This window comes from Amphiprion ocellaris, chromosome 2 (genome assembly GCF_022539595.1).
Source record: "Amphiprion ocellaris isolate individual 3 ecotype Okinawa chromosome 2, ASM2253959v1, whole genome shotgun sequence".
Classification (NCBI taxonomy): domain Eukaryota; kingdom Metazoa; phylum Chordata; class Actinopteri; family Pomacentridae; genus Amphiprion; species Amphiprion ocellaris.
In genome coordinates, this window is record NC_072767.1 from 21,475,808 (window position 1) to 21,494,765 (window position 18,958).

Below are 18,958 nucleotides of genomic sequence, written 5' to 3' on the forward strand. Positions count from 1 at the left end.
CGTTTTGAACCAGGCTGTTTCTAAATTACAACCCAGTCACGAATTCAGTAGAAGACCCTCAGGGAACCTGAGTATTGCAACCGATTCTTCTCTAGAAGGATTTCTAAGTATTTATTCATTTAGACAATATAAAGAGACCGAACTGTCAAAGGAAATCCATACTGGATTCATATAGTGTTAATATGTATAATCATAATAATTTCATTACTTCATCTCTTGCACAAATACACGACCAAGTCTCTTTATGGAGATAATACATATGATGCATTTGTATATTTAATGTTTCTTTGCTTTTGCCTCATGATAAGTTATGAACACTACAGATTTCTTCTTCTCCTCATGTGGAAATAGATTTTATAGACACTCAGGGGATGGTAATTGAATTTTTAAAATATTAATAAGTGCATGTGTATAAGTGCAGCTTTATATACGAAAGTTGCAACTTTTCATAAGTTTGTGATAAATTCATTTCAACAGTAACTGAATTCCATCGTAAAAGAGAAAAAGCGTAAAAATGACCACATTGGTGCAAAAAAATCTACAGTCGGATTAAATACAGATTTGGGGTTATGAAAGAAACAATATTCCCTCAGTAATTCTCTCTTAGGTATTGGCATTCACTTCTGCGTGATTCATGAAGTGGCGTGGTCGGGTGACGTCAACACGCAGGATAAAAAGCGGAGCGTCGAGCAGGTTTGGACATTCAAACTTTCACCCTCAGAGGGAAGGTACTTTGGAGGAGAGAAGAAAAAGAAACTAGGCTCTGACGAAGTCTTTGGAGTATGAACAGACTCACATTTGCGGTTTTTCTGTTGGCACTGGGCTTTCTTCTCTGCGAAAGTGGTAAGATGAGGAAACTCAAATGAACCTTTCACCATTTAGCCAGAAACTATGAATCTGAGCTGACGAAATTAAGTAACATTTATGTTTTGATAAAGTGTTTTTTTTTCTGTTAGAAGATGCTACAGCAATTATAATCATGATGATATTCTAAAAATGTGTGTCCTTAAAACAGTAAAGTTGGGGTTTTGAGTATCTAATGAAATTGTGAGACTTTTCTAATACATTTGTCTTGAAGTCTTAATGAATGTCTAACATTATCTGTTCCAGGCAACCCATGTTGCTCAGAGCCATGCCAGAACAGGGGTGTTTGCACAGCCCTAGGGTCAGATAATTATGAGTGTGACTGCACACGCACAGGCTATTACGGACAAAACTGCACAACACGTAAGTCTGAACAGCACATAGGAAGTGAATCTGAAATTAGGATGTATTTGTTGTAATGACTTGTTCAGTTAATTTACTTTTCCTCTCCTTTTACCGCTTTTACAGCTGAGTTTTTCACCTGGATCAAAGTGTACCTGAAACCATCACCCAACACCGTTCACTACCTTCTCACTCACTTCAAGGGCTTCTGGAACATCATCAACAACATCTCATTTCTAAGGGATGCCATCATGAGATATGTGCTGACATGTGAGTGTCTCTAGCTGAAGGCAAAATGAAAAGATTGACTGGAAGCTTCCCGATAGCACATTAAATAATTTGTAAACCACCTTGTAGAGAACCGGGTGTAGCGTTGTGACTAATGTGGTTTTCTCCTCTCTCCAGCCCGATCCCACCTGATTGATAGCCCTCCAACGTTTAATGTGGATTATGGTTACAAAAGCTGGGAAGCGTACTCCAACCTTTCCTACTATACCCGCACCCTCCCCCCAGTGCCGGAGGATTGCCCAACCCCAATGGGAGTAGTAGGTAAGAACACTCTCTCTGCCTCAGGAGAACCAGTTTTCTCAGATTCTTAAATACTACTGTAATGAGAGCAGGGACATCTTGCTCTCATTACATCACAGTTGATGCACACATCAAATTGATATTTTCCCTTGGATGAAGTGAAAATATGCTGAGGGCACACAGCAAAACCTGCCCCAGCAAGCCTAAACTAGACACTTAAAAACTACTTTTTGCACATTAGGCATAAAGAGCTGTAATTTTTCCTGCTATCAGAGTGGCTTCTTTTTTTATTGTATGCTTATTGTAATATTCTTGTTTCCAGGTAAAAAGGAGCTGCCTGATGTTAAAGTTTTGGCTGAGAAGCTCCTAATGAGGAGACAGTTTATTCCAGACCCGCAGGGCACCAGCCTTATGTTTGCATTCTTCGCACAACACTTCACCCATCAATTCTTCAAATCTGATATGAAGAGAGGACCTGCTTTCACCAAGGCTAAAGGTCACGGGGTGAGTATAGCAGATCTCAGGAAAAATAAGAAGAAAATTGTCTAAATGTGAAATAAGTTTTAATGCTTTGGTTTATTCTTTTAAGGTGGACCTCAACCACATTTATGGAGACAACCTGGAGAAGCAGCACAAGCTCAGGCTCTTCAAGGACGGCAAACTTAAATATCAGGTATGTTCAAAGGCAGCTACAGTTCAGACAGTCAGATGCTTCAGACCACTTATGTGTCTCACAGTCGCTTCCTCTTTTGCGTAACTCTGCAGATCCGGGATGGAGAAATATACCCACCAACAGTAAAGGACGTCGGTGTCGACATGCACTACCCTCCTCATGTGCCAGACTCTCACCGCTTCGCTGTCGGCCACGAGGCATTCGGCCTGGTCCCTGGTCTGATGATGTACGCCACCATCTGGCTCCGTGAACACAACCGGGTGTGTGACGTGCTAAAGGAGGTTCACCCTGACTGGGACGACGAAAGACTCTTCCAGACCACAAGGCTCATCCTGATTGGTAAGCTTAAGAAATTCTCAGATCAGCAAGGAATTTTGAAAAAGACTTTCAGTAATCTAGCTGATAAAGTAAAGCAACAATAGGATGGAAATAAAGTGGGAGTTTTGCATAGAGGAAGTGATACTTTATATTCTGGGAATCATTTACCAACATCCCTGTTGCTCACAGAGTGTAGCATTTCAGGAACAGAATTTACTGAAAGATGATCTGTTAACCAAACCCACAGATGTGCAAATAAAGAAGAAATAAGCAAAGCACATTTTCAATGTCTGCATTATATAAAATGTTTAATAATTTGCCCTGTAGGTGAGACCATCAAGATTGTGATTGAGGACTACGTGCAGCACCTGAGTGGCTATCACTTCAAGCTCAAGTTTGACCCCGAATTGCTCTTCAACCAGCGCTTCCAGTACCAGAACCGCATCGCATCTGAGTTTAACACCCTGTACCACTGGCACCCACTGATGCCTGACAGTTTCCACATTGAGGAGACAGATTACAGCTACAAACAGTTTGTCTTCAACACCTCTGTAGTGACTGAGCATGGCATCAGCAACCTGGTGGAGTCATTTAGCAAGCAGATTGCAGGACGGGTGAGAACTCTTAGCACTCTTGTAGCAGCAGTTTTACTGAAATTGTTTACATCTGTGTTGCTTTAAAGTGGCTTTAACTTACATTTTATATACTTTTTTAGGTGGCTGGTGGTCGAAATGTCCCAGGAGCTGTCATGTATGTGGCCATTAAATCCATAGAGGGCAGCAGGCAAATGCGTTACCAGTCTCTCAACGCCTACAGGAAGCGATTCTCCATGAAGCCATACAGCTCTTTTGAAGACCTGACAGGTAAGAAACAATCAACATCATTTTAAAAATCTAACATTTCTAGGAGGAAAGGATGGTATCAGAGCATTAGAGAGGATGTTATTATCACCGTTGCTGCTGCATCGTCATGAACTGATTGCAGAAATTCCTCTAAACTGAGCTTTTAAAAACATGTACAGATGCTACAGAATACAGCTCATGAAATGGTTTTCTCATCATTAAGGAAATTTCTCTTACTCAGTGTTAGTCCCTAGCCGTTTTAGAGGTTAGGTATTTATTTCCGTGACTCTAAGAACCAGATGTTCATTTCATCTTAAGATAGTGTAAGCAGATTGTCATCACAGAGAGCAAAGCATAAACAGCGAGGAGAGACCTCCTGCTTCAGAGGGGAAGCTTTAGATTCCTCAAGAGAAGAGGATTTAATCTTGATTTAAAAACTAAATGTGAAGTACGAGTAAAGAAAAATGTTAGCTGTTTATACCTGTGAGAAGATGAGAAGGAGGAAGTAGCAAAGGCAAGAGGAGATAAGTTTTATTTAAAATGCTGGATCTGAATCAGTCGAAGCACAGAGGTACATATTTAGACTAGCTGCAAGCTTTGCAGCTGCTGAGCAAATGAGAGAAGCCAGACTGAGTCACTGACTCAAACTGTTCCTTGACTTGTTTTATTCAGGTGAAAAAGAAATGGCCGCAGTGCTGGAGGAGCTGTATGGCCACGTCGATGCTGTGGAGCTCTACCCGGGCTTGCTGGTGGAGAAACCCAGGCCCAACGCCATATTTGGGGAGACGATGGTGGAGATGGGGGCCCCTTTCTCCCTCAAGGGCTTAATGGGAAACACCATCTGCTCTCCAGAGTACTGGAAGCCCAGCACCTTCGGAGGCAGCGTGGGCTTCAACATCATCAACACTGCCTCCCTGCAGAAGCTTGTCTGCAATAACGTGCGCGGGCCCTGTCCCGTAGCGTCCTTTCATGTGCCTGACGTTAAAGAGACCGGCTCCATGATCATCAACTCGAGCACCTCACACTCTGGCGGCAGTGACATCAACCCCACAGTCATTTTGAAAGAAAGGACTACTGAGCTCTAATTTTAAGTGGTGTTTGTTAGGATTTATATGTATTTATTTATTTATTTATTTTTTTATTTATTACCTTTTCTATTTATAGATTATCATGAGAAATTGCAAGAATGATTCTTTTTATATGTTGTTTTGTACAAGTTGGTTATCAAGAAAAAAACTGTCTTTATTTATTGAAAAAATCTTTGTATTGTAAGTTATTGTTACAGTAACAACCTCAGTCACTGCAACTTGATACTTGAAGGTTAGTTTACACTTACATAGTCGCGTACATTACACTCCTTATTTCTCCTCAAAGTAAATGCTGCCTGTTCTTTTGTGCTCATGTAGTTGTGTGACACAGCACTGATCTGCAGTTTTGCAGACAGCGATATACAGTATAGTAATAACACTCATAGAGAACCTAATGACTAATCTTGACTGTCTAGATCTGATTTACCATAAAGTGCCTTCCTAATTATTATTGTCTTACTGATTCTTTCCTACTTTATTCTGTATGTTGGTTACGGCAATTTAAAATGAGAATAACTTTGTATAAGCTGCACTGTTGTTTAGAAATACATAGAAATGGTGTCACTCGATTGTATGAGCGGGCACTAGCAAAGGTGTTGCCAGTTATGCTCTCAGTGCCTTTTGACTTGCAAATTTGACATCAATAAATTTTGTCAAGAAAACGCACACATCTCTGACGTCGATTGTGTTTTTGTATAAACTCTCTGACTGGATTTTACTCCAGGATCCAATAGCCTTTTCCTTCCTGAACAAAAAATGTAATCGAAGTGCAAAGCACACACATCAGTTCAGATAGAGTCACTACTGAAATGACTGTACTCTTGAAAATTATCTTTCTTTTTATTTATTAAAAATTGTGTCTAACTGCAGTCGGGGTGTGGCAACAAAAAGAAACACCAAAAATAGTCTTTCAAGTAACAAAGGCAGACTTTTTAAGATACAATCTTTTGCTTTCATTGACACACTGTAAGATCCGGTTACAGTTTCGTAAATATGCAACATCACTACAAGAATCAGTTTCACATCTCTGTCTTTCCCAGTTTACTTTCTGGAATTGCATAGTAAGAATTTGTAGGACAATAGAATGTTTTGTTATATGAATGCTGACCAAGTTGCCTCAAGTCAGATGAACAACATTCACAGTTTAAGTGAAAGGTGAATTAGTCATTGTATTCTCTCATAAAGTTATGATGTCTACAACGCCTTTCTTCACAGCCTCAACTGACTGAAAGAAAATAGTCACACATCTCTTTATCTTGAAATACATTTAAAAATCATATAAAATTTAGTTCAAGATAATGACTCGTGAATCATAATTAACTACCACAAATCGTCATTATTATCTTAAAAACAGAAAACAGTCTTTATATCTAATAAATTCCTAAAGCAGGGCCGTTTTCATATTCTGTAGAAAATTACAAATCCAGTCTACACTGATTAGCAACAATATTAAAGACCCTATAAGGCCTGGACTCCACAGATGTCTGAAGGTGTCCTGTGGTGTCAGGTGCCAAGACATTAGCACCAAGTTACAAGTTGGGGCCTCCATGGATGTGACTCTCATCATCTCACAGACACTCGACCAGAATTAGATGTGGGGAGTCTTGAGGCCAAGTCAGTGCCTTGAACTCTTTGTCATACTCCCCAAATCATTCCCAAATGATTTTTGCATGTGTATCAGGGTGCATTTTCGGGGTTGAATGAAATCACTGCCATCAAGGAATACTGCTGCTGTGAAGGCATGAATGTGGCCTGCAGCAATATTTAGATAGGTGGTGCATATCAAAGTAACATTTACATGAATGCTAGGACCAAAGTTTTCCCAGCAGAACCAGAAAAAGCATCACACTACCTCTGCCAGCTTGTCTTCTTCCCATAGAGCATCCTGGTGCCACCTCTTCCCCAGATAAGCGATGTGCATGCACCCAGCCACCCACATGACGTAAAAGAATTCATCAGATCAGCCCACTGTCTTCTATTGGTCCATGGTCCTGTTCTGATGCTAATGTGTTCATTGTAAGTGGTTTCAGCGATGGACAGAGGTCAGCGTGTGCAGTCTGGCTGGTCTGCGGCCACATAGCCTCATACGCAGCAAACTGTGATGCACTGTGTGTTCTGACACCATTCTGTCATTGCAGCATTAAGGTTCTCAGGAATTCAGACCATGCTGACCAGCCTTTGCTTCCCAGTCACATTAACAAGGCTTAGAAGACCATGACCCTGTCCCTGGTTCACCAGCTGTCCTTCCTTGGACCATTTTTGGTAGGTAGTACTAACCACTGGATGCTGGAAACACCCAGCAACACCTGCTGTGTGCTCCGACCACATCACCTTGCTTCCCCATATATTCCACCCTTTGACAGGTGCCATTGTAATGAAACAGCCAATGGTATTCACGTTCTGTCAGCAGTTTTAATATTATTAAGTAATATTTTTGTTTTTTAAATACATAGAGTTCATCTAATCACATGAATCTGGACAAATGCATAAGAGTTGCCAGATTATCAAGTGCTGAGTCACTGCCTGAATCTCTTCATTCAAATAGAATGAATGAAGTTTATCGATTTAATGTCTCTGTCCAATTATCAGACTGCATCTGATAAGACCTTCAGATAAGGTGAAGCTCAGAAAAAGGACCGTGATTGGACCTAGAGTTAAGAATGTTTTGTCTGCTACTCTTCTCAAGGTCAAGACTGAACGTTCAAACTTTACCGTTGCTCATTTACTGTCTGTATAAGCATGTTGTTATCTACAGTTATGGAAATGCAAGTGAATAACAGACAATGTTGCACAGAAGAACAAATTGCCAATGGATGAATTATATCAGGAACAAAATCAATTAATATAAAATGATGATAAAAGTGAGCTTCAGCTTCAAAATAACTCTTTCTTATCATGCATTCCCTTCCTTCTTACCATCCTCTAACGACACACAAACACGAGCCAATTTTGTGCGGCTCCGGAGCTTTCCCTCTTTGACACATAAGATAAAACATGTAGACGCTTGTCAAGCTGGAGGAGGTTTGCATGCTTTGAGGTAACATGGCACGATTTCCTGTTTTATGGAAAAGCAGTGGTGAGATGAATACAGATAAGGAAATTCTCACCAAAAACCTAAATCGTCCCTTTGAAGGTACTGTATATATGCTGGTCACAAAAAACAGCACCGGTCAATGTTCTTGACGTAAAGTAGGGTGTTGTTTGGGCAACACCAATCTATTCCAAGCAACAGTTTCTGTGTTCTGCTTCTGTTTTGATATAACTCTGATGTTTTTGTATTACTAACAACACACGCTATATGACGTGTATCAAAGAGGAAATGGGGAAATGATTGTGTGGTATTGTGCATATCCCTAAAACTTTCCAGTAGCTGGCAGAGGCTACACTTGCCGGGAAAAGATGTGGAGGGATAATAGGGCAGTTTTACTGTATATGAGGTGTGAGGATTAGCATTGAGTCCAAAAGCGTACAGGAAACCCTGCCTCAGCTGTATAGACTGGCAGTCGAACATGGGGAATGTTTTTCTTTTCTTTCTTTCTAGGGTAGCCATTCCAAAATAAATATGGCGGAAGGAATGTTGACGTGACCGGCAGCACAGAGTGGTGAGTCAGGCCGCTGGGCATCATCCCTTCTAAACACAGACAATGACATGCTAAATTTTCCCATCCATTCACACATTTCTCACAATTGATACAGAGAGCACATTTACTCTCTCCCCTCACACTGAACCGTTAGAGTTTTAAACACAATACTACATACACAAGCGAGCAAACTGCATTAATTAAGTCATGTGCATCAGATGTCATCTCAACTGAACCTCATGAACAGTTCCTTCCTCTATCGCATAATCTTTGTCCTGCTCTTCAAAGGATGCGTACCGTTCACCGTCAGAAGGGACTTGGCCTATTGTGGCATGAAAATGACCTAATTGTGTGTGCACATTGCTTGTTTTCCCCACGGTCAGTTGCCCTAGGGGTGAGTATTATTATTCCATTGTGCACAGTGTGCGGCATGCTCAGGTCCTGATCTCTGAGACTGAGCAGGGGAACACATCTTGCTTTGTGTGGGTGAAATGAGCGTGGGCATGTCGTGGGCCCTGGTGCGGGACAAGATCAGGAGGGTTCAGTGTGTGTTTTCCTTCTGACCGATTCTGAACCTCTTTGGAACCAGACCCGGCGTGGAGACTGCGAACGAAACCAGAGTTACGTGACAGTGACCAGGTTGCAGTAACTGGGGTCAACTGGGAGCTGGTGCCAGTCGCATCCGCACGTGAAGCACTGGCACTGAAACACCGAAAACCAAATGCATGGTTTCCTCAGTTGAAATTCAAACTCTGTTTCAAATTAATTTGTACGAAAATTGCTAAAAATAAATATAATTATCATGCCTGTGAAGGTTTTTGAACTTGATGCTGCACGTAAATTTCCATAAAATGCATACACACACACACACACACACACACACACACACACACACACACACACACACACACACACAAACTTAGTTTCAGTGTCCCATGGCAATATTTTCATAAAATGAAATTCAAAAATGCCTGATACTTCTGAAAAATACTCATCACTGTCCCAGCACCCAATAAGAAATAGTTAAAAAGCATTTCTTCTAAAATAAAAGTCAAACCCCAAAGATATTGAGTTGACAACTTTAAGACAGAGCGATGTAATCAATCTTCACAACGGATTATCTGGAACCAGAAACTGTTTAGTGTTTGTTGAAAAAGTGACTTGGAAATGAATAATTGATATCACGTTAGCTACAGATTAATATTGTTATATATTCTGAGTGAGAGATGCTATATGGCAAAAAAAAGAAAGTTTCTTGCTGCAGAGTATAAAATAATGTAGTGATTGCTCTTAGTGAGCTGAGAACTACAACAGAGTTTCAATATTTGTGCTTTGGCAATTCAGAAAAAGGATAATTGTAGCCTTCGCCTGCAACTTTGTCTAACCTGTATCCACCCATATCCCAGTGGGAGTCTGTTTTTTAGGTTTGGTCCTGATGTCTGATGATGTGCTCTACCATGACGACAAGTGTTTAGCTGCTGTTGAAGCTACGTGATTGCCACAGGGAAGACCTTCATTTGTCAGTGCCAGTGATGTCATTCTTACTATATGATCATAGTTTCACCTGACACTTGACACACACACAAATAACATTTCTTTCATACCTTCATGAGCACACAACAGTTTAGGCAATAGTGACTGTCGTAAGACAAAGTCGGAAGCATTTAAGATGTCAATTAGGTGAGATTCCTATTAAAATACACTAACAATAAGTTTATTTTTGATTTATTGGGTTTGGCTGATTACTTCTTAGATTGTTTACCTGATGATTAAAAAATTCCTATAACGGGCAGGAAGATAATTCAGGATGTTAAAAGTGCAACTGAGGTGATGCCCTACTATGTAAACTGAAAAGAAGGGAAGGGCAAGAGATACTAAGGAATTTGCAAACACAATGAAACATTGTGCAAGTAAGAGGAAGAGAAGCCCTGATGATTCATCTTGATTGATCTGTGTGTGTCCACCCACTGGATTTTGTTTGCTTTTGGATCACTCACTATGGCTTTACTGGCATGTTAGACTCTAAATACAGTTGAAGATAAGGTGTCTATTCACACAGATGATAAGGTTTTTGTGCTAAAAAGATAAAACAAAAGAAAGAAAAGGGGAAATAAAGGGGAAAGAGACAAAAATGAAACAAGGAAAGAATTGAATGAAACAATAAGTCTGGACTAAAATCTAGATTGGAACAAATACAGAAACACAGAAATAATCTGCCTCTGTTGCCTTTACTCTTGCCAAGATCCGACCCTCATGCTCAGCATGTCCCCGTGACTTTCTGTTAGAAGGAATTCCTGGCACCTGATTGCCTCCATTTCCGATCAACCCGCATCTGATGTGTGCATTACAGGAGCGTCCCTTGATAGAAAGTACCTGCACATCCTTTTAAGGCTACACAGGTTGAAATGATTCCTCTCCATCCACAACACTATGTCACAGGATGAGAAAACAACAATATTAAAACAGCTGTCAGCCATCGTACGAATGTGCAGTCACATTATATCATCAACACATACTCACTAGCAGCTCTCACTTACTCATCCGTCAGACATACACACACGTCACTGTTGTATGTTATAGACAGCCACGTGAGGGCCTAAAGAAGCAGACACATGGATGACATCACCTGCCAGAGGTGTTAGAGATGATCTTTGTTCATTAGGCTCCGTTTCTGCATCTGAACGTAAGCTGATAAGAATCACTCTCTGAAACCTGAATCTCCAGAATTACAAGTGCTTTACTTACAAGCCTAATCTTGATTTTCTGGCAGTTAAACGATAGATTTGCATCTTGTTTAATCCACGTTAGAACAATACTGGTTTGCCAATATGTACACGAAAAAAGGTTTTTGGTTACTGTACGTGTTCCTCAAATTAATATTTGCCTCAGAGGGATCCCTTCCTAAAGACACTGTACTGTGTCTGTGTCCATTGTGAAGGTCATACGAGCCTTCAGCAATCCAAGTCACACTTTAAAGTATTTTCTCTTCTTGTTCCCACAGAAACTGTTTCCTTGCTGCACCATGGTAGAGGTAAAAAGCACAGAAGGGGAATGTGGAGCTAAAAACAATATTAATGTTGGTAGATACAAATTTCAGTGTCACCTTCACCTCACCTACTATACAGCAAGACCACACATCGTACAGTCACTGCTTCACTGCATTTTGTGAATATGCTGATGGGGGGGGACATTATCAGAATTTAAGAGTGTGTAGTTCCCTTTTATCGGACAGACATCAGTGCTGCTGATCAACTCATGCAACTCGCAGTAAGAAAGCAAATAAAGATCAGCAAATAATTCTCAAACTGTTACTTTAAAACACCCTTCACATAATAAAGAAGCAACAGTTGGTTCCAGTCAGCTCTGTTTGGTTTTCGATTGTAGGGGGCCACTTTGTTAGCATTTCAATTACGACTTGTACCTTAAATAGAGAATTCCAGTTCTGACATATTTCTGTATTTATGTTTCGTCAAACTTTAACTATTCCAAAGAGTTTGACAGATTTTGTCAACACAGGTGTGTAAAACATTAGCTTCAAACAGAAAAAAAAGATTTCCTTCTCAACATCTCAGCTTTTACTTCCTTCTCTTTATTTTTATTTGCAGCAGGGAAATAATACAGATACAAAATTTCAAACCTCAGTCTTGCAATAGTTGAACGTTTTGGTGGATTTATGGAGAATACACAAATTTTTGACAAAAAAAACCCTTGACATTCCCTGTCATAAATATGTTGACTTTGATCCATTTACAGGTGAGACAGGAGACAGTCAGCCGTGCTTCGGATACGAACTGAAAACTTGAAGCAGCATGTCTGACTTGAAAAGAAACACTCCTATCAGCACCTTCAGCATTTGATTTAGTGAACTTTAGATGGTGATGAGCACATTGTAACTTCTAGAGAGAGCCAGATTATCTCTCCAGCCTTTGGATGCTGAAAGAAAAAATGACTGAAAAGAGAAAGCAAATGCAGAGATCACTTTGCATGACTAAAGTTTTATGTGTAAAACACAACATTAAGCCTCAATTGTTCGAGATAATGTTATCAGATATTAAGCTAATAAAATCTGGCAATAACATTATCTGTTACAATTTAAATTCAGGAATTGTCACTGACAATGACGATCTAGGATTTTCTAGATCCCCTATGAGCAAGCTTATCCTTGCATTTATTTGGTTTTCAGATATATATTTTTTTTTACACAGTCACAGTTCTAAATTAGTCACATTAATCTCCATGAACAATCATGCTGCAGGATCTCAGCCTTTATATGTATTTTAGTCTCTCTCTCTCTCTCTCTCTCTCTCTCTATATATATATATATATATATATATATATATATATATATATATATAGTAATTTAGGTGGTTGAATTTGTTTTCATTAACTGTTTAAATTTACACTTCTTTTATTGTACACTTTGTAATTCTGTTTTTTAGGTGCTATAGAAATCAAGGTATCATCAGCATTAGATACTTATTAATCTTAGAAATCACACACACACATACACACACACACACACACACACACACACAGACACACACGCACACACACACACACACACACACACACACACACACACACACACACACACAGACACACACTCACACACATCTATACAGTTGTGTATCCTTGACTTTGGTGGAGATCACACTAAGTAGCAATAACCTTCAAACGTGTCAAAATTTATTTTTTTTCTATTATTTGCATTTGCACTTTGTGCCCACATGGAACACACATCCTGATGATGTGACTTTGTAAAGAGTCATTGCTTGTTGTGCCACATGTTGTCATTCATGAAAGGGGACAAATACCTGTGGTAACACTCATGTTTTGGTATCAGTGTTGCTCAGTCTTTTCCTCAGACATTTCTCTAGTGACTAAGGGCATGGTACACTTGTAACATGACAATTATTTGATCTTGTCTCTTTCCCATGTTAGTAATTGGGTGTCTTGGAACTCTAAGTTGGTGACACATCTTGCATATCTGTCAACTCTATTTGCTCTGTACTTTAAGTATTTATTAAGTAAGGTTAAGTATTCACATACCATATTTTGCTTTTAACAATCAACAAACACATGACTAGTTTCCTGGTTTATTAAAATGTGTGCCAACTGGCTGCTTACACAGGTGAAGGCATCTGAGCAAGTGAAGCATAAATGATAAAAATAGTAACACTACAGACTATATCATCACGCCACAATGACTAAAAATTAACAACATGGCCATGTGAACATTGCTAACAATTTAGTTGCTGTTTTCCTGGCCTGTAAACTTCAATGCTATTCTACTTCAACTGTTTACACCATATTTCACTTTAATCTCACACTGGACGTCTAAATGAAATGATGTGTTTGTCTTTGTTGGAAAGCTCCATCAACCAGACTCCACAGGGATCCAGGATTTGGCAGGATAGTTGCAGAACACCCAGAACTTCATTGGATGCACATTCAGCAAAGCAGTGCTTAATTAGTGTCCAGAATCAGCACATAACTTTGATGTCAGCTGATGAATGTGTGTTTGTTAGATGCATGGTCACTCAGTAGTCTTTATCTTCACGTTCATATTTAAATGACTAACCCTTCAAACTCTCTCAGACATGCTCTGAAGAGGAAGCAAGCTTTTAAACAGGCAGACTTTAAATACTAGTGGAAGGAAAATGCGTTTCTGCAGTATTTAGGCGTGTCGAGACATAATTATAGGTATCATTTGCCATTTGAGCCATGAGTTGAATCTCGCAGCGGTACGTTTACGTGAGAGGAATGTTTTAGTCAGTCACCTGCATTACAGTTCATACTTCTTGTATTTGACTGAGAGTGAGTCTTATCAGGATTTACCATCAGGAGGAAAAAGGAATTAGAAGGGAAACCTTTCAACTGCAGATGATGATGAAGGCTGAATAATATTCTGTTTAGCCATGTTTATGTTCCCAAGAAGAGAAAATCAGCCAAATGTCTTAATGCAGATTATGACCCAGTCTTTATTCCTACGTCTATCTATTACGTCTATCATTACTACTTACTGGCACAAAAAGGTTGTTTATGTTCCCGATAAGATAATACCTTGATGATACCACTCTCCCAAGGAGAATGGCGTCATCAGGCCAGTCATTTTTATCTTTTTCAATCAAAAAGCATAATGACATATCGGTAAAATATCCCAAGTCAACTACAGCACAGGTAAATGCTCTTGTTAATTCTTTTATAGCAGGTGAGGAAAGAAATGGTTTGGTTGAAGACAGCAGTGACTTCAAGCACGAGACACAACATGTTTTATTAACATTTAACCGAAAGCCTGACCACCGCCCTTTAACTCCGGTAAATGTTGCACCACCTTCACTAAAAAGAAAACTCAAACATTTCCTCTCAAGAATGTTCAGGCATGGCGCCCGTATAGCTCAACGCATTAAGCGGGCGACCCATGTACAGGGGCTAGTCCCCAACGCAGCGGCCTGCGTTCGATTCCTGCTCGTGGCCCTTTGCTGCATGTCTTCACCCATCTCTTCTCCCCTGTTTCCTGTCTCTCTCTCACTATACCTATGAAAATAAAGCTGAAAAAAGGCCAAAAAAAATTATTAAAAAAGAATGTTCAGGCAGTGAATATGTTTGTCCTGATAATTTACTTTGAAAAATTAAAGTGCAACTCTATTCGCAGTACATGCTGAGTGGTTGTTATTTTGTGATTTGGATGCAAAAGCATCAAGGTAGAGGAATTTAATTTTTTTTTAAAATATCAGTCTTGCTGGTTATGATTGTAAGGAGACTTACAGCATTTCAAAATTCCCCCAAGTGCTTCATCCACAGAACCTGAGGCTGTTTAGTTTGACCTCATAGTTTCACCAAAGCCTCTGACTAAATTTGAGGATGTTCTTTCAGGTGCAAATTAAAACAAAACAAAAAAACCGTAAGGGGTTAATTTTCTAAGAATTGTGTGGGAATCTTCAGGCTGACATTGTGTACTTATCTCTGTTTTCCAGGGTGTCCCTCATCTATCTACGAGTCACTGATTCTGTTAGTATAACACTTGACATGTAGAACCAGATAAATTCAAACTGTCAAGATTATATCTCTGACTCATCCTTGACAAAAAATTATATCAGATGTTTCTATTTATTTTAAATGACGCAGTGTTTGGAGATGAACTGGAGTCCTTTAAGTGGCAAAATCACACTATAAGCAGGTAAAAGTAAAAGTCCTGCATTCAAAGTGCTACACAGTATTAAAAAAAATCATTAAAAGTTGGTAGCAAGGGCAGAATTTTACATTTTTTTAAAGGTGGAATGCTGTTGAAAAAGTAAAATAGTATTATAATAATAATAACAATAACAATAATAATAATAATAATAATAATAATAATAATAATAATAATAATAATGGTAACTATTTGTAATTTTTTAAGCAGATTTAAATACAGTAAAATAGTTACATTTTTATGGTTACACATTGTAAAATAATATATTACTATTGGCAAAAATACAGATTTTTGACATGGACATTATGTTTAGTTTTGGCCTCTTTGGTTTTTACACTCAACAGGTAAATTATTAATAATGATTAATATTGCTAATTTTAATAAATATTATTGATAATTTACCACAACAGGGACAATCTGTAAAATATCAAACAAATGTTTTACAATTTAGTCAGTCCTTGATATACATCATTTTCCATTCAGATAACAACACATTTCTGTTTGTTTGCTGAACAGTAAAAACAGTGTAAATTTACCCTCAAACACTATAATAAACAAATTAATATTTGTAAAAATACAGATTTTTGATGTGGACATTATTTACAGTTTTGGCTTATTTTCACTTTTTTTTGTAACTTTTGTTACATTTTTTTGACACATTATTATCTGTAATCTACATGAAACAGGGAAAAAGTTTAAAAACCATTAATAAAATCTTTTAATATTATTATATATTATATTTTTTACAGTGTATATAAGCATCACTTATGATCAAACTGTAGCACTCAGTGTTTTGTTTTTGTTGTTTATTTTTTTCCTTTTTAAAAAGAATGATGTAATTCCAAATGAGAAGTGAACAATATAATAGTAGGAATGTAAACCTACACAATAATAACAACAGGCCAGTTAAAAAAAAAACCTTCTGAAATACACGATGTTGACAATCACAGCTGCAGAATGACACACTGGAAATACTGAAACAAACCCACAATAACATCCTTCCTAATTTTTTCAGTAAACATAAACATTTGAGGTTATTATTTCCATTTGGGAAAGTTAGAATTCAGATGATAAAGACTCGTCTGGTTATAATTAGCTCTTTTTTCCTGAAAGCGGTCAATTTTGAATGTTTTCAGTGTGATCTTTGATTTACACAACAAATCTGGAATCATAATTAGGAAACATTGTTGACGCACATGAGGTGCAGTTTTAGTTTTTTTTTTGTCACACTAACAAGCTGCAACACACCAGAATCCGGATCTTGGCTGTCACAGCGACCCTACCTGTGCCCTTCCACAGAGGTGTCGCAAAAGTTTCCATGACATGTGTCATCTTTGCACTGTGTTGTCACAACATGTCTGGTGACAAACTAGGGAGCTCTCTGCCTGAAGCGTGTCATTAGTGACAAAAACACACTTCCTCATGAGGCCTGGAGTCTGAACAGAAAGATGTGTTCATGTTGTGATACAAAGTAGCTCACAGTAGGAGGACGTCAACAAAGTCCATTATTTTCTATGTCCTCAGATTAAAACCTGTTTGAGCTGCCTCTTACCTGCGACAAACAAAAAGACAATTTGGAAAAACAGAGTTTAGAATTTGAATATTGTTAAGTTAGATAATTTTTGCTTTTATATTGTAGATTAAATCTGTAAAATGTATAAAACTATATGAATCACATGATGCTACAATCGTTTTGTTAAGTTTAATTTTAGAGTTGGTAATATTCAGTATTTTCGTTTTTGCCAGCAATTCCAACAAATAACAAAAACCATTAACGTGCTGCTCTCTCTGTGGCCTCTCTTTTTCCAAACAAAAGACAACAAAGCCTAAAAATTCCCTTTTTTCAATGAAATTCAAAGATTTGTGGTCACTGAGGGCGTAGTCTGTTAGTTTCTATACAGTATATACATTAGCAAGTGAACTTCTCGATCAATACTGACATTATAACAAATTTTCCTCTTAAATACAGTAAAATACAGGCAGCTGTTGACTCCAGTATTTTACAGTGTTACTATTGTCATTGAGTTAAACCTTTAATTACTGTATAACAGAATACAGCACTCTACAGTAGAATATGAGGCTTAATGTTCAGTACTGACTAGATTTTCCAATGATATGATTGTAGTAATGATCTTTTGTAGCGCTGCCGCTGTCACCAACATTAACTGTAACTGTAGCTGCCTCCAAACACATTGACTTTTTCTTTTTTAAAATGTAGAAACTGTTAATTCAAGATATATGACATAAATAATAATGTGTATTTAATCTTTATGATCCAAGACTGAGATCTACCAACTTTGTAACTTTGTTAAAAATGCATACTGCACTAAAACACCTGAAGAACAGAGAATAAAGGAGAAGGCCATTTCTATTTTTATGGAATACATTAAAGGCAGGAATCTATGACAAAGTGTAGTCTATTAAATATATCTTAGAACCCAGCAAACATTCAATTTTAAAAATAATTTAACTTAATGCAATAAAAAATTTATAAAAATGACCTGTCTCAATAGCATTCTTAAATCAAGCCGCTAATCTAATTGTTGTCTGGTAAATTGTTGTGTGGAAACATTTTGTTTAATTCACATCATCAGTTTTTACAGTAGCCGGCTGCAAGCGTCATTTTATTTTTATCTCCAAAAAGCATCAGATTTGAACTTTATTTTGGAAAAACTGTACACTACTGGCAGAGAAATCTGCTGTATTTATATAGTAATCTATTACAGTATAGATGTTTTGAATATGAACAAAAACCTTGCTGAATTTTAAAATAAAAACAAAATAAAATTCATTATTACATTAAGGAGGTTACAAAAGTGTAAATCGTGGCTCTATGTGTAGTGACTTCAGAGGGATAATATCAGATAATACAAGTTGCTACACAGGTAAAATAAATATCTGAAAGCAATACAGAATGCCTGAGAGTCTCGCAACATTACATTTGATTATATTTTGAAATATTACCTGGTGCTGTAATTTTTAGTTTTCCTTTACATATTCTAAATAAAGATATCTTCACCATATATTGAGGCACAAAATCATACACTGGTGCATAAAAATTGCATGAAATGAAGGGACATTCTTGGCTGATGTTTAAAAAAACCCACACCCACTAATTCTGTCTTCAGTACTATTTGCGGTCAAAACTGGCCCGTACAGCTCAGAGGTATCTGATAATTGTGCTTTTCATGGTCTTATGATACGCCTTTAATAAAGAAGTAAGCATGAATCACAGTTTAGCTGACAGCGGCTCACATATGAGTGGAACTCGACTGCAAAAAGCTGTTGATTTAGATTTAATTTAGTATCCTAAGTTCCCTTTGAAGGTTTTTTTTATATTTAAAGATTTATTAAACAGTGTAATACATTGAATTGGTTTTAATAGATTTTGGACGAGGACCGATCTCTTTGACGCAGACAGAAAACAGAAAACACAGTTTTTTGCTTGTTTTGTCTTTTTGTGCACGATGCTTACCACAAGTAAAGGTCTATTTTTTCACTGCAGGAAATGTGTCCAACACTCACACTAA

The 18,958-nt window shown here is 38.0% G+C and overlaps 1 protein-coding gene across 1 annotated transcript; it reads left to right on the forward strand.

Moving 5' to 3' along the window:
- The first annotated feature begins 685 nt into the window (after nucleotides 1-685).
- Nucleotides 686-5,321, forward strand: ptgs2b (prostaglandin-endoperoxide synthase 2b). Its single transcript, XM_023295359.3, has 10 exons — nucleotides 686-843; nucleotides 1,111-1,227; nucleotides 1,333-1,476; nucleotides 1,612-1,755; nucleotides 2,057-2,238; nucleotides 2,324-2,407; nucleotides 2,500-2,746; nucleotides 3,053-3,339; nucleotides 3,441-3,588; nucleotides 4,240-5,321. Exons 1-10 carry the CDS (start codon nucleotides 783-785, stop codon nucleotides 4,650-4,652), a joined length of 1,827 nt encoding a protein of 608 aa, XP_023151127.2. The 5' UTR covers nucleotides 686-782; the 3' UTR covers nucleotides 4,653-5,321.
- Nucleotides 5,322-18,958: the final 13,637 nt, after the last annotated feature.

What these genes read in the sequence shown, in the direction of transcription:
- ptgs2b (XM_023295359.3), top strand. Translation starts at nt 783, where the DNA reads ATGAACAGACTCACATTTGCGGTTTTTCTGTTGGCACTGGGCTTTCTT. An exon ending in CCAAGGCTAAAGGTCACGGG is followed by an intron (nt 2,239 to 2,323) that starts GTGAGTATAGCA and finishes TATTCTTTTAAG; the next exon opens with GTGGACCTCAACCACATTTA. An exon ending in CTCTTTTGAAGACCTGACAG is followed by an intron (nt 3,589 to 4,239) that starts GTAAGAAACAAT and finishes TGTTTTATTCAG; the next exon opens with GTGAAAAAGAAATGGCCGCA.